Raw genomic sequence first — 13,188 nt, forward strand, 5'->3', positions numbered from 1 at the left:
CCTTACACACCCCCTGCACCCTGCGCTCACACCCTTACACACCCCCTGCACCCTGCACTGACACCCTTACACACCCCCTGCACCCTGCGCTCACACCCTTACACACCCCCTGCACCCTGCGCTCACACCCTTACACACCCCCTGCACCCTGCACTGACACCCTTACACACCCCCTGCACCCTGCGCTCACACCCTTACACACCCCCTGCACCCTGCGCTCACACCCTTACACACCCCCTGCACCCTGCACTGACACCCTTACACACCCCCTGCACCCTGCGCTCACACCCTTACACACCCCCTGCACCCTGCACTGACACCCTTACACACCCCCTGCACCCTGCGCTCACACCCTTACACACCCCCTGCACCCTGCACTGACACCCTTACACACCCCCTGCACCCTGCGCTCACACCCTTACACACCCCCTGCACCCTGCACTGACACCCTTACACACCCCCTGCACCCTGCGCTCACACCCTTACACACCCCCTGCACCCTGCGCTCACACCCTTACACACCCCCTGCACCCTGCGCTCACACCCTTACACACCCCCTGCACCCTGCGCTCACACCCTTACACACCCCCTGCACCCTGCACTGACACCCTTACACACCCCCTGCACCCTGCGCTCACACCCTTACACACCCCCTGCACCCTGCGCTCACACCCTTACACACCCCCTGCACCCTGCACTGACACCCTTACACACCCCCTGCACCCTGCGCTCACACCCTTACACACCCCCTGCACCCTGCACTGACACCCTTACACACCCCCTGCACCCTGCACTGACACCCTTACACACCCCCTGCACCCTGCACTGACACCCTTACACACCCCCTGCACCCTGCGCTCACACCCTTACACACCCCCTGCACCCTGCGCTGACACCCTTACACACCCCCTGCACCCTGCGCTCACACCCTTACACACCCCCTGCACCCTGCGCTCACACCCTTACACACCCCCTGCACCCTGCGCTCACACCCTTACACACCCCCTGCACCCTGCGCTCACACCCTTACACACCCCCTGCACCCTGCGCTGACACCCTTACACACCCCCTGCACCCTGCGCTGACACCCTTACACACCCCCTGCACCCTGCGCTCACACCCTTACACACCCCCTGCACCCTGCGCTCACACCCTTACACACCCCCTGCACCCTGCGCTCACACCCTTACACACCCCCTGCACCCTGCACTGACACCCTTACACACCCCCTGCACCCTGCGCTCACACCCTTACACACCCCCTGCACCCTGCACTGACACCCTTACACACCCCCTGCACCCTGCGCTCACACCCTTACACACCCCCTGCACCCTGCGCTCACACCCTTACACACCCCCTGCACCCTGCGCTCACACCCTTACACACCCCCTGCACCCTGCACTGACACCCTTACACACCCCCTGCACCCTGCGCTCACACCCTTACACACCCCCTGCACCCTGCGCTCACACCCTTACACACCCCCTGCACCCTGCACTGACACCCTTACACACCCCCTGCACCCTGCGCTCACACCCTTACACACCCCCTGCACCCTGCGCTCACACCCTTACACACCCCCTGCACCCTGCACTGACACCCTTACACACCCCCTGCACCCTGCGCTCACACCCTTACACACCCCCTGCACCCTGCACTGACACCCTTACACACCCCCTGCACCCTGCGCTCACACCCTTACACACCCCCTGCACCCTGCACTGACACCCTTACACACCCCCTGCACCCTGCGCTCACACCCTTACACACCCCCTGCACCCTGCACTGACACCCTTACACACCCCCTGCACCCTGCGCTCACACCCTTACACACCCCCTGCACCCTGCGCTCACACCCTTACACACCCCCTGCACCCTGCGCTCACACCCTTACACACCCCCTGCACCCTGCGCTCACACCCTTACACACCCCCTGCACCCTGCACTGACACCCTTACACACCCCCTGCACCCTGCGCTCACACCCTTACACACCCCCTGCACCCTGCGCTCACACCCTTACACACCCCCTGCACCCTGCACTGACACCCTTACACACCCCCTGCACCCTGCGCTCACACCCTTACACACCCCCTGCACCCTGCACTGACACCCTTACACACCCCCTGCACCCTGCGCTCACACCCTTACACACCCCCTGCACCCTGCGCTCACACCCTTACACACCCCCTGCACCCTGCACTGACACCCTTACACACCCCCTGCACCCTGCGCTCACACCCTTACACACCCCCTGCACCCTGCACTGACACCCTTACACACCCCCTGCACCCTGCGCTCACACCCTTACACACCCCCTGCACCCTGCACTGACACCCTTACACACCCCCTGCACCCTGCGCTCACACCCTTACACACCCCCTGCACCCTGCACTGACACCCTTACACACCCCCTGCACCCTGCGCTCACACCCTTACACACCCCCTGCACCCTGCACTGACACCCTTACACACCCCCTGCACCCTGCGCTCACACCCTTACACACCCCCTGCACCCTGCGCTCACACCCTTACACACCCCCTGCACCCTGCACTCACACCCTTACACACCCCCCTGCACCCTGCACTCACACCCTTACACACCCCCTGCACCCTGCACTCACACCCTTACACACCCCCCTGCACCCTGCGCTCACACCCTTACACACCCCCCTGCACCCTGCACTGACACCCTTACACACCCCCCTGCACCCTGCGCTCACACCCTTACACACCCCCCTGCACCCTGCACTGACACCCTTACACACCCCCTGCACCCTGCACTCACACCCTTACACACCCCCCTGCACCCTGCACTGACACCCTTACACACCCCCTGCACCCTGCGCTCACACCCTTACACACCCCCTGCACCCTGCGCTCACACCCTTACACACCCCCTGCACCCTGCGCTCACACCCTTACATGCCCCCCTGCACCCTGCGCTGACACTCTTACACACCCCCTGCACCCTGCACTCACACCCTTACACACCCCCCTGCACCCTGCACTGACACCCTTACACACCCCCCTGCACCCTGCGCTCACACCCTTACACCTCCATTGCACCCTCTGCTGACACACATACCCCCCTGTGCACCCTGTACTCACACCCTTACACCCCCCTTGCACCCCGCACTCACACACTTACTCCCCTGGCCCTGTGCACTCACATCTTTATACACCCCTTGCACACTCACACTTTTCATACCCCCCCTTGCACTCTGCACTCACTCCCATCACACATGCACACCCCTACATACACACCCTGTGTACACACACACCTTACACTCCTGTTGCACACTTGCCCCGCTACTTGCACACACCTTACGCACACCGTGTGCTGTGTGCACACCCCTGACCTCCCCGTGCTTCCTCTGCACACACACACACATCACACGCCTGTATACCGCCCCTTGCACACGCACCACCCTGTGCACACCCCTTCCTGCACCTTTTAAAGAGCACCCTCCTTGCACCACCGTGCACACCCACTCCCTGCACCGCCAGTACGCACCCCTGCACCGCACCCCCCCCCCCACCGCACACCCCTTGCACTGTGCACACACGCACGCGTGCACAGCCCTTGCTCCCCACCTCGGTGTGAGGCTGTGGGTGCGCGGCGGCCGCCCCGGCTCCCGCGTGGTGCTGGGCAGGAGGGCGCCAGCAGCCCCGGCAATCCCTGTCACCCAGCGGCACCCAATTTTACCATGGAAGAAAAAAAAGAAAAGAAAAAAAACCAACACAAAACCACCCCAACCCAGCAGCCTCATTTACGATATGTTTTGCATGAACAATCACAATATTATTTTGTGGTGACTAACTCAAACCCGCGCCCTGGCAGCCGGGAGCTGCCGACCACAGCTTCCTCTGGCCCCATCGCCCGTGCCGGGGAGCGCTGCCGGGCGTCCCGCCGGGGACACCCGCCACACCCGCGCCAGCCCCGGGGTGCAGCCTCCTGCCCCCAGTCAGGAGCCGTGCTGGGACAGCCTGGGCCAGGCTGGGAGCTGCCTGTGACTCTGCAGCCGAAGCGTGGAGGACATGGCCGGGGCTGGTTTTCTGGTCAGGGCAGCGCAGGGAGGTGACCAGGGCCACGCGGTGCCACTGCTTTCCTCTCCTCCATCGCACTGCCACAGGCTGGGGAACCAGGCTCCGGATAAAGGTACTGGTGGCAGAGCGGGGTGGTGTGGGGGGAGCACCACGGGGCGCCCCAGCACGGCGTGGGGACAGGAGCTGGAGCATCCTTTGAGCAGCAGCAGCAGCACCAGCTGAAGGATAAACATGAGGAAGGACCCGGCACAGTCACCCCTGGGGCTGAGCTTTGCCGCTGCAGCAGGTGCAGGGGCGGCACACGGACCCCCCCGTCCCACCCAGCATCCCCCTACCCCAGCTGCAGGCAGCCCCGTGAGTGGTGCCCAGTGCTTCCCCAGCCCAAAACCGGGGGGATTCTTCTCTCCGGCCAACACCTCGCCTTTCAACACCTCGCCCCCAGCTACTGTGCAAGCGTTGACTTGTGCACAGAGCCTGAGGACAGTGCTGGCATCTGCTCCGACATCCAGCCCTTGTGTGAGTCAGTAAACACCCTTACAAAAACACAGATGTCCGACACTTTTGCTAACGCCGAGGGTGGTTGGTGCCATTCGCTTTCCTCCACTGCGAGGGAGGGAATTTTATCAGGGAAATGAAAACGAGCCTCGGCGAAACCCCAAGGAGCCCCAGCAAAGCAGCCCAGCTTGCGGCAGGCGAGCTGTGATGGCCCAAGATCTCGGCGAGCAGCCCGTGGCGCTTGGGGACATCTTGTCCCCCAGCTGCCACCACGAGGGTGTGCCTTTATCAGCCAAGGCTGGGGCTCCCCTGCCCTGCTGCCGCCACTAAGGCCACTGGTGCCGAGTCGGGCTGCAAGGGATGGCCCCACTGCAAACCTTCGGGGAACCGGCTCTGCTCCTGCCGGACGTGGCAGGGCTCAAACGCCCCTTCCTTGCCATCCAAGCGCCGGGATGATAAATGTGCTCCCAGCTTTTGGGGTGACCTTGTCCTCCGTGATGAGTGCCGCTCTGTCTGCTGGTGCTGGCACCTCTCTGCCACTGGTGAGAGCTGGGGAGAGCACTGTAATTTTTCTCAGTTCTCCAGGTGGCCCTGGCTCCCAAAAGTTTGCGCTGGGGCTGTAAACCATCCATTGCAGGAGGTCGCAGGGATGGAATTCCCTTGTCCAGCCCCAAACAGCCTGCTGTGCAAGGGCCTGGGATGGTCCCACGTGTGGATCTTGCCTGCTGCCGGAGCATCCCTGGGCACCCTCCTGGTAGCTACCCCAGCTCTGGCGGCTCTCTTCCCATCCCCTTCATGTTGCTTCGATAGGATGGGAAGGAAAAGCATCTGTGAGTGTTTGCACAGAAAAAAAATAATTTGAGAAATTCATTAGGAAAACACATTAGTGAAAAATTTGAAGGCAGGGACCAGCAGCAGAAGGGAAAGGCTTGAGAGTCCCTCCTGCCGGCTTGGCAGCACCATCACCTTGCCACACTGGGGTCCTGCTGGTGAGGCAGAAGCAGGGCTGAAAACTGGGTTTGTGCCTCCTTTCCTGGACCTCTGGCAGTGGAACCCACGGCACAGAGCCAGCGGTGGCTCTGCAAGGGATCCTGAGCGCTTCCCCTGGGATTCGGGAGACATCTGAGGCTTTGCCCCTCTGCTGGGGACCGCAGCGCACCCGGGGGGCCCACGGTGCTGTGACAGAGCAAGAGGGGGTCGCTTGCAGAGGCCTGAGGGCTGCTGGGGGGCACAGGGCTAACAGGCAGATGCTGCATCTATTTTCTCCTCCTTGCTCATTTTGGTTTCTGTGTGGGTGGCTCATGTGAACACAAAGGTGATGGGGAAAGCATTGTGCAAGAACAGCCTGTCCTTTCAAACACCTAAATTTAAGCCGGTGATTTTGGTGCATTTTCAGGGCTTGTGTGTGCCCACAATTTTTTGGAGAGCTGGGACAGCTGCTGGCTTTACCCCCTCTTTCTCCAAGTGCCTTTTCGCCCCATGAATCATGGCACCAGCCTCCTGGAACAAATCTGTTTCGACTTTGTCCTCATTCCTATTGTTGTGAACCATCTAAGAGGTATTTGCACTGAAGCCACATCCTAAAGGTCATCTAATTTTTGGCAGTCCGGTGCAGTACTCATCAGCAGACGTGGATAGAGAGAGGTGGTTTGCAAACCCTCCTCTCGCCGCTGCGTCGGTCCCTGCAGCATCCATCCCCCAGTCCCTCGGGGATGCCGGGTCAGGGATGCCACATCTCAGCCCTCCTCCTGCAGCACTGGCGTGCCTTAACGGCCAATTAGCAAATCTCCCCTTGGACCCATGGGCATCCACAGCGCAGAGATGCCACCAGTCGTAGGGCACTTTCTTGTCTCCCAGATGGAAATTAGAAAGGAGGAATTGGAGGTGAGATGGAGAGGGACGAATAATGAGGATGGTGGGGATCCTGTGCTGCTGCGGCATCCCAGTCCCCCAGCAATGGCCAGTACTGGCCAGCTGCACCTCACACCCAGCCCTCCCTCAGTGCTGTCCCAGCAGACTGTCACTGCCTCCAGGAGGTGTGTGGGGAGGAGTTATGGAGGAAAGGAGACAGTGTCTGGCTGGGGAGGAAGGACCCCGTAAGATGCACAGCCCCAGCAAGCTGAAAAACCCCCAGTATCACAAAGAAAAACAACCCCCAAAACACCCCCACACCCCAAGCAGCTGCTCACCAAAACCATTTTTAACTACAACACACCAACAGAAAAAAATAACAACTTCTCCAACCCATTGTGATAAATGTTATTTCACTCAGCACTGGCAGATAAAATCAAGTTTAAGCCACATGCCTTAAATACCGAGGCTTTATCTGAGCCGGGTTTGGAGCCTGACCTTTACCGCGGCACGGTGCTGTGCTCTGCTCCGCCAGTGCCACCGGCTCTCAGCCCCGGGAGTGCGGGAGCAGACGCAGCACCCGAGGTGCCTCCGAGGTGGCACGAGGGCCAGGGAAGAAGAGAGAGGAGGGAGAGGAGGAGGTTTTCCTGGCCAGGGCTTGGAGGGAGAGCTGGAGGGGCTCGGGGATGCCCGGCAGAGTGGGGCGAGCGGGTGGCACACGTGGGTAACAGCAGGCTGTGCCGGGGCAGGCAGCTGGGCACAGATGTGGTGAGAGCAGCTGTGGGACGTGCACCGAGCTGCCACCGGGCTCAGGCACCTGCAGGTGACGTCGCTAGAGCTGAAAAGCCCCAAATTCTGCCCACCTCAACCCCTCTCCCACCCAAAGGGTGACTCTGTTGGACTGACTGGGCATCACTTTTCCCATGCCTTGGGTCCACATCCCCTGGGCCAGGCAGGGAGGAAACCTGCATCTTCTACCTCCCAGGTGAGCACTGAGACAGTAAATTTAAAAAAACCCAAGCAAAATATAGCTGGTATTCCTCCATCAGCTTGCTCCGTGTCCCCAGTGGCTACTATGAACCTGCAAAGGTTATATATATATATACACATATATGAATAAGGTTTTTTTAAGAAATATATGTATATATGTTTGTTAAAGACACATCTAAACCCTCTCTATGTGGGATGTCGCTATCCTTCACCCATCTGTAGTGGTGATGGTGACATGGTGATGGACCAAGGGACAGTCCCACAGCAGCAGCCGCCTCTCCTGGAGGCAGTGGCGGCTGAGAATGGTCCCGTTGTGACGGTCCCTGGGCCAGGGCAGCCCCCGGGGTGGGGGAGCTGTGTCGCTTTGATTCGCTGCTGTAACTTGTTACCTGGTTAATGGGTGTTTCAAGCTGGGTGAAGTTAGTTGTTGTCCCTAACGGGCATGAGTGACAGTGCCTTGGGTGACATTAATGCCTCACCTTTGCTTTGTTAGCATGCGTCTAATGAGTGAGGTGTCTGCAACTTTTAACAACCGCAAACTTTCTTTTTTTAATGCCTTAAAAACTGCAGTTAAGAAATTTGGCCTCTGTCGAGCGATGGTAGGGAAACATTGCCAGCGGCAAGGGCTCAGCCAGGGGTACATGGTGATGGGTTGTCACCAGCAAGCGATGGAGGACCTGGGAGAGGAAAAGCCCCAGACCCTGTCTGGGGGCCCTGGCTTGTCACCAAGGCACAGCACGATGGCAAAGGGTGCAAAGTGAGTAAACTTGGGTTTTCTGCAGAAGAAAAAGCGAGCCACCCACACGCCAGGAAATCTCTCCTCTCCGTGTGGGTGGTGGAGGCCCCAAGATGAGTTATCTCTAAAGGGCGACTCTGGGGATACCTAGAGATCTTCATCAGCGTGGATTTGGTGCGCGCCGAGGAGGAAATATCAGCGTTGCCAGCTGGGGCTTTGGGTTTGTGTGGTGGTGTTTTTTTCAAAGCTCCTTTTAGCAGCTCATTTTAAAATCAGTTAGAAAATAGGAGCCTTCACCCCACCCCAGGCCATCTCTCCATGGACCTGTTCCCACGGGCATCGTCCCACCTGGGACAGTTTTACCCTTTATCCCTCCCCCATTCCCATGCGATGCTCATATGAGGCGATGGCAGGAGCAGGTGCCTGGCCCTTCTCTTTAAGGCTATTTAATGGAAAATAACAGGGCAGGGACAGCCTGAACCCTCACCAGCAGGGGCAGGGAGCATCCCTTTAGCCATCCCCACCAGCTACCCCATCTCAGACCTCCATTTCTCACCGGGGCTCAGCTATAACACATAGCAAAACGTGGTAAAATCAAGGAGATTGCAAGCAAAAATCCCACTCAGTGCATCCCATGCCTGGCATTCTCTGGGATGCTCTTAGGGTTGAGCAGGAGCAGGGCTTGTAGGCAGATGGGATACTTGCCAAGTAAGGAGAGATGCATGGTGAGTTGCAGCTAACACCTATCTACCATATATAACAATGTGAAACTCCTACACCCACACGAGCTCCTTCACTTGCAGGGGGCTGACATTTAAACTGTAGAAGCCCACACCCAGCTGATGGCACAGCTGGTAGGGACACACCTGTACCACAGCCACTGCTGAAAAAAGAATCACTACTCCAAAGTGAGGCAAGCAGAAATTAGCATTAATTAGGGGCAAACACACAGGTAAAAACTCCATCGTGCTCGTAACACAGGGTTATATGCCACTCTGAAAAGTGGTCTGTGTTATGAGATGAGGAACTAAATATATATATATATACACTATATATAAAAACTTGAACCTGGCAGAGATTTTTGCCTGGACAGAGAACAGCTGGCTCCATCTTAGCTCATAAGAATATTAAATGAAGGAGGAAGGGGAAAAAAGCAGCAACTCCAACACTGAATGTTTATATTTCAACCAGCTATAAGGAGGTTTCTCCAGCTGATCTGCCTCATGGTGCAACTTGCTACAGCTGACTTGTTAACCAGCTGCTTCCTATCAAACCCAAAGGCTTTTCCATGTCACAGAAAGCCTAACAAGAGGCTAAGCAGGCTGCATTAAAGGGTAATCGGAGAGTTATTTGCCATAAAAGCAGGCAGAGGAGCCCCAGCTGCAGGAAGGAAACTTCCCATGTTGCTGTGACATGGAAAAGGTTTTCCCAAAGCAAGGAAGGAGCAGTGCTGTCGCGTCTCATGAAACTGCAGGCAGGTAGACAGGCAGCTGCAGAGCCTGGGCATGCAGCACCACATTCGATGGGAAGGCATCAATGGTCCGGGGCAGGTTTGCTGTCAGCACAGGGAGAAGAGCAAGAGCCCGATGCAAGACTCAGGAGGAGCAGATAAACAAACAGCGTAATAGTGAATCACCCAAAGTGACACAGATGCTGGGGTCACCACCCCTGCTGCCATCACAGGCTCTTCTACCATGCAGTTGGACTTAGGAAAACAACCAAACAAGTGTTTCCAGTACCTCTGCACACAGAGCAGCCTGAGAGTCCCCTCTGTGGCCCCTGGGCCAGAACAGCAAACCCTGTGAAAAACCAACCCATCTGTCCCTGCTTGTGGCGAGACAGCATCCCTGCCCTTCCTCAGCATCCCGGGCCTAGCCCACCTACCCGACTGCTGGCCTTTTTCAAGCTGAACAATTTAGGCAGAGGAAAAATACCCCTGAAATACAGTGAGGCAGGGAGATCTATGAAAGTCTGTTGTTTGTCTCCCTCCTGTGGATAGATGCACAAATAAAATTAATGCCCTCACCTCCCCCCCGGTCTGGTGATGACACATCCTTTTCTCTATCTGTTTCACAGGATTATAAACCAGGGCACTACCTGAATGCAGCTGTGAGCAGCATCAGGATAACTGCATCCCACCAGCTGTGAGCTCCCCTGGAGCCCCTCTGAAGCGTGCTGCCATGTGAGCGCTCTCCAGTTTCTCTGGAGATTAAGTCCACACGTTATGCAGTTTGAGTGAGGAGTTGCTGGCAGCAAAGCCATGCTGACAAAATCTAAATGCCCTATTTTTGCGTGCCACACACACACGTTGAGCACTAATTGCCCTGTGCAGCGTTGCTGGTTCTCCTCTCCCCCATACATGATTTTCTTCACAAATCACCCCAGGTCCCATAACTCCTGGTTACAGCTCACCATTTCACCCACGGATGGGAAGAAGATCCTCAGCGAGGGAAGCATCTCAGCGCTGGGACTGTGCCGGCAATCCTGGCTCCTCAGCAGCGTGCCGTGTCGCCGGCCATCCGTTATTCACCGTTTGTAAGGCACCAATGCAGAGCACCACCTTTGCTCCCGAGCCAGGGAAGACAGCCCAGCACGGATGCTGCCACGGAGCTGGTGTGTTCAAGATGCTTGCTAGATTTTGGAGTTTGTAATTGGGGTAATTAGTTATTTTGATGCTTAACGTTTGACAAAATAGCTATAATGTCAAGCCAACCTCATGTAAACTTAAGTGAGCTACTTGCATAGGCAGCAATGATTCAGTGTGTTGGTGTATGGCCGCTGTAATTAAGAAATGTAAAAATAGATAAAAAGGAATAGGGGGCAATTTTAAAGGAACACTTTCCTGGCATTTTCCCAGAGTATTTTCACAATATTTTGCTGCAGTAAGGGAAAACAAAACCTCATAACGAGCAGAAAGCAACTGGTTCAATTCCAGTCAGGAGAGATATTTGCCTCGTGGTTTTCCCCTCGTCTCCAATAATTGTGTTGTGGATGGTCAGAAGTGAATGTAACACAAGTGGCAAGTGTGCCTTTAGTCCTATCTAACCTAAACCTAACCTGCAAACCTCAGTTTCTTTCAGCCTACAAGCTCCTGAGAGAAAGGGGTGAGCAGGAGGGCTGTGGATGTAGGAGCCCCAGACCCCGAAGAACTGCAGTAGCAGCACTCTGAGTGCTGTTGCTCACCTGCACATTCGTCTCGTCACTGTCTCAGAGCAGCGTTTCCTTCTATTCATTATCTGCAGTGGCTTTTTTGGGAGAGACCTACAGAAAACCTGTCCTCCTTACACCTACTGACCATGTTTTTTTCACCCAATCAGGCATAGAAAGATACACGAGTTCACGCTCTCGTAGCCCGTGTGATACACGTGCTATCTCCCCTCCAAGCACTGTCTTCTCTTCAAAGAGACGTGGGAGTCTTCCACAAGGGCAGGGTCTCAGTCTGGAATTACATTCCTGCTTCTAACACTTCGCTCCTCCCCAAAGGCTCTGTTCACCATTTTTCATGTTGGGAAAATGAATCCTCAACACCTCACATACACGAAGGTCCCTTCAACATGAATCATTCGATGGTCTTTTTCAAAAATCCCAGGGGAGGTTGAAGGCAATGACTTTGTCTGTCCAATACTTTCTAACAGTTTTTTTTCTCCTTAGAAATACACAATATTATAACAACTGTCTACAGTCTCCAGCATACCCATGCCTCCCAAATAAATTAACAAGTAATTTTACTGTCATTTTTTTCCACAAAAGCATAGAAAGATGCAATTTATCATTCCTGAAGTTAACCCCAAGAATATTTATTTTTAGAAGAAATTATTACAAAAAGATTTCACATTAATAAAATGCCAGCCTCGGTAACTGCACAAACAAAATGCTTATTTTCGTGACCGTTTATGTTCTATGAGCAGCACAACAAGTCTGTTCCGAAGGAACTTTATTTCCTTTGCATATGACTTGCAAAATAAGTCCTTCAGCCTTTTGCGCAGACCTCCTAGAGAAGGCAGGCTGTGGCAATTTGGGATGTTTAGCATGCTCTCAAAGAACTCTATCCACAGGTCAGCGTTGGCAAGCCTGCAAAGGAACAAAAATGCCTTAGAAAAAAATTGTAAATTCAAGCTGTTAAAATACTGTTTCCCGTGTTTAACTCACTCCCTCCCAAGTTAGAGGCTGGAGCAACTTCAGACATCACTGTAACACAACATAGCTTCCGTTGTGGCATGCTGCTTAGCAAACCAGCGGGATTTTTCCTTATTAGTTGTTTCCTCCTTCCAGGCAGCAAGTAGCTGAGGATGCTGTGCAATTTGCTACATGCACTGCTAAAATGCTTCCTGGGCTGAAGTTGGTGAGTTCTACAAAGCAGTTCCCATGCACTGAACTCAGTTTCCAGGGCATCAAGAAGTGCATACAGCAATACTGAAGGCTGTACAGAAACCAACTTCAAACAAACCTGGTACTAATGATGCATCTTTCTAGACAAGGGAAGGTTTTGAAAAGATTTTTGACACCAACCTTCTGAAGGCTCCCTCAGGCTTCCAGATACCGTTATCATTCTTCACTCGCATGTAGGTACCGAAGAGCATGCAGTATACTGTTGCTGCAATGCCAAAGTAGTCTGTCTAAACAAAGTATAAACAAGCTTCATATTAAAAATGTATTGAGACCACTAAAAATTAGCTGAAAAATACTCTGCAGAGACAACAGGGCAAGCTCCGTAAGAAGAGGGTTCAGGACTGCAGAAGGACAGAAGAGGGTTTTTAAAGCAACAAGCTGAAGCTACAACTCTGGTGCCAAAGTCTAATATTTCACTGCTCCATTTATTCACATCAGATGCATGCAGCAAGCTCCAAACACTCAGGCTGTCTATGCAATCTCATACCTGGTAGTTCCATGGTTTCTGCGTCAGCATTTCAATACACTGAAATCCAGATGTTTCACACTTTGCAGTAAATGCTGTTCCTTCAGGGAAGAGTTTCATGTCTATACTCTGGCCCAAGTCAATGAGCGTCAAGCCATGAGAGAGACTGTCTATGTCACATGTATCATTGTCCAGAAACCTTCAACCATGAC

At 55.1% G+C, this 13,188-nt stretch overlaps 1 protein-coding gene across 1 annotated transcript in view; it reads right to left on the minus strand.

Moving 5' to 3' along the window:
• Positions 1 to 11,915: 11,915 nt before the first annotated feature.
• BUB1 (BUB1 mitotic checkpoint serine/threonine kinase) overlaps positions 11,916 to 13,188 on the minus strand; it is a 32,966-nt gene continuing 31,693 nt past the window's right edge. The window contains exons 39-41 of the mRNA XM_074817577.1: positions 12,998 to 13,175; positions 12,631 to 12,737; positions 11,916 to 12,192 (exon numbers count right to left, since the gene is read on the minus strand). Coding sequence (XP_074673678.1) covers positions 11,997 to 12,192; positions 12,631 to 12,737; positions 12,998 to 13,175 — 481 coding nt within the window. The 3' untranslated portion in view covers positions 11,916 to 11,996. The remainder of the gene's footprint in view (positions 12,193 to 12,630; positions 12,738 to 12,997; positions 13,176 to 13,188) is intronic.

The sequence above is a fragment of the Strix aluco genome, chromosome 3 (genome assembly GCF_031877795.1).
Source record: "Strix aluco isolate bStrAlu1 chromosome 3, bStrAlu1.hap1, whole genome shotgun sequence".
In the NCBI taxonomy this organism is placed as follows: Eukaryota; Metazoa; Chordata; class Aves; order Strigiformes; family Strigidae; genus Strix; species Strix aluco.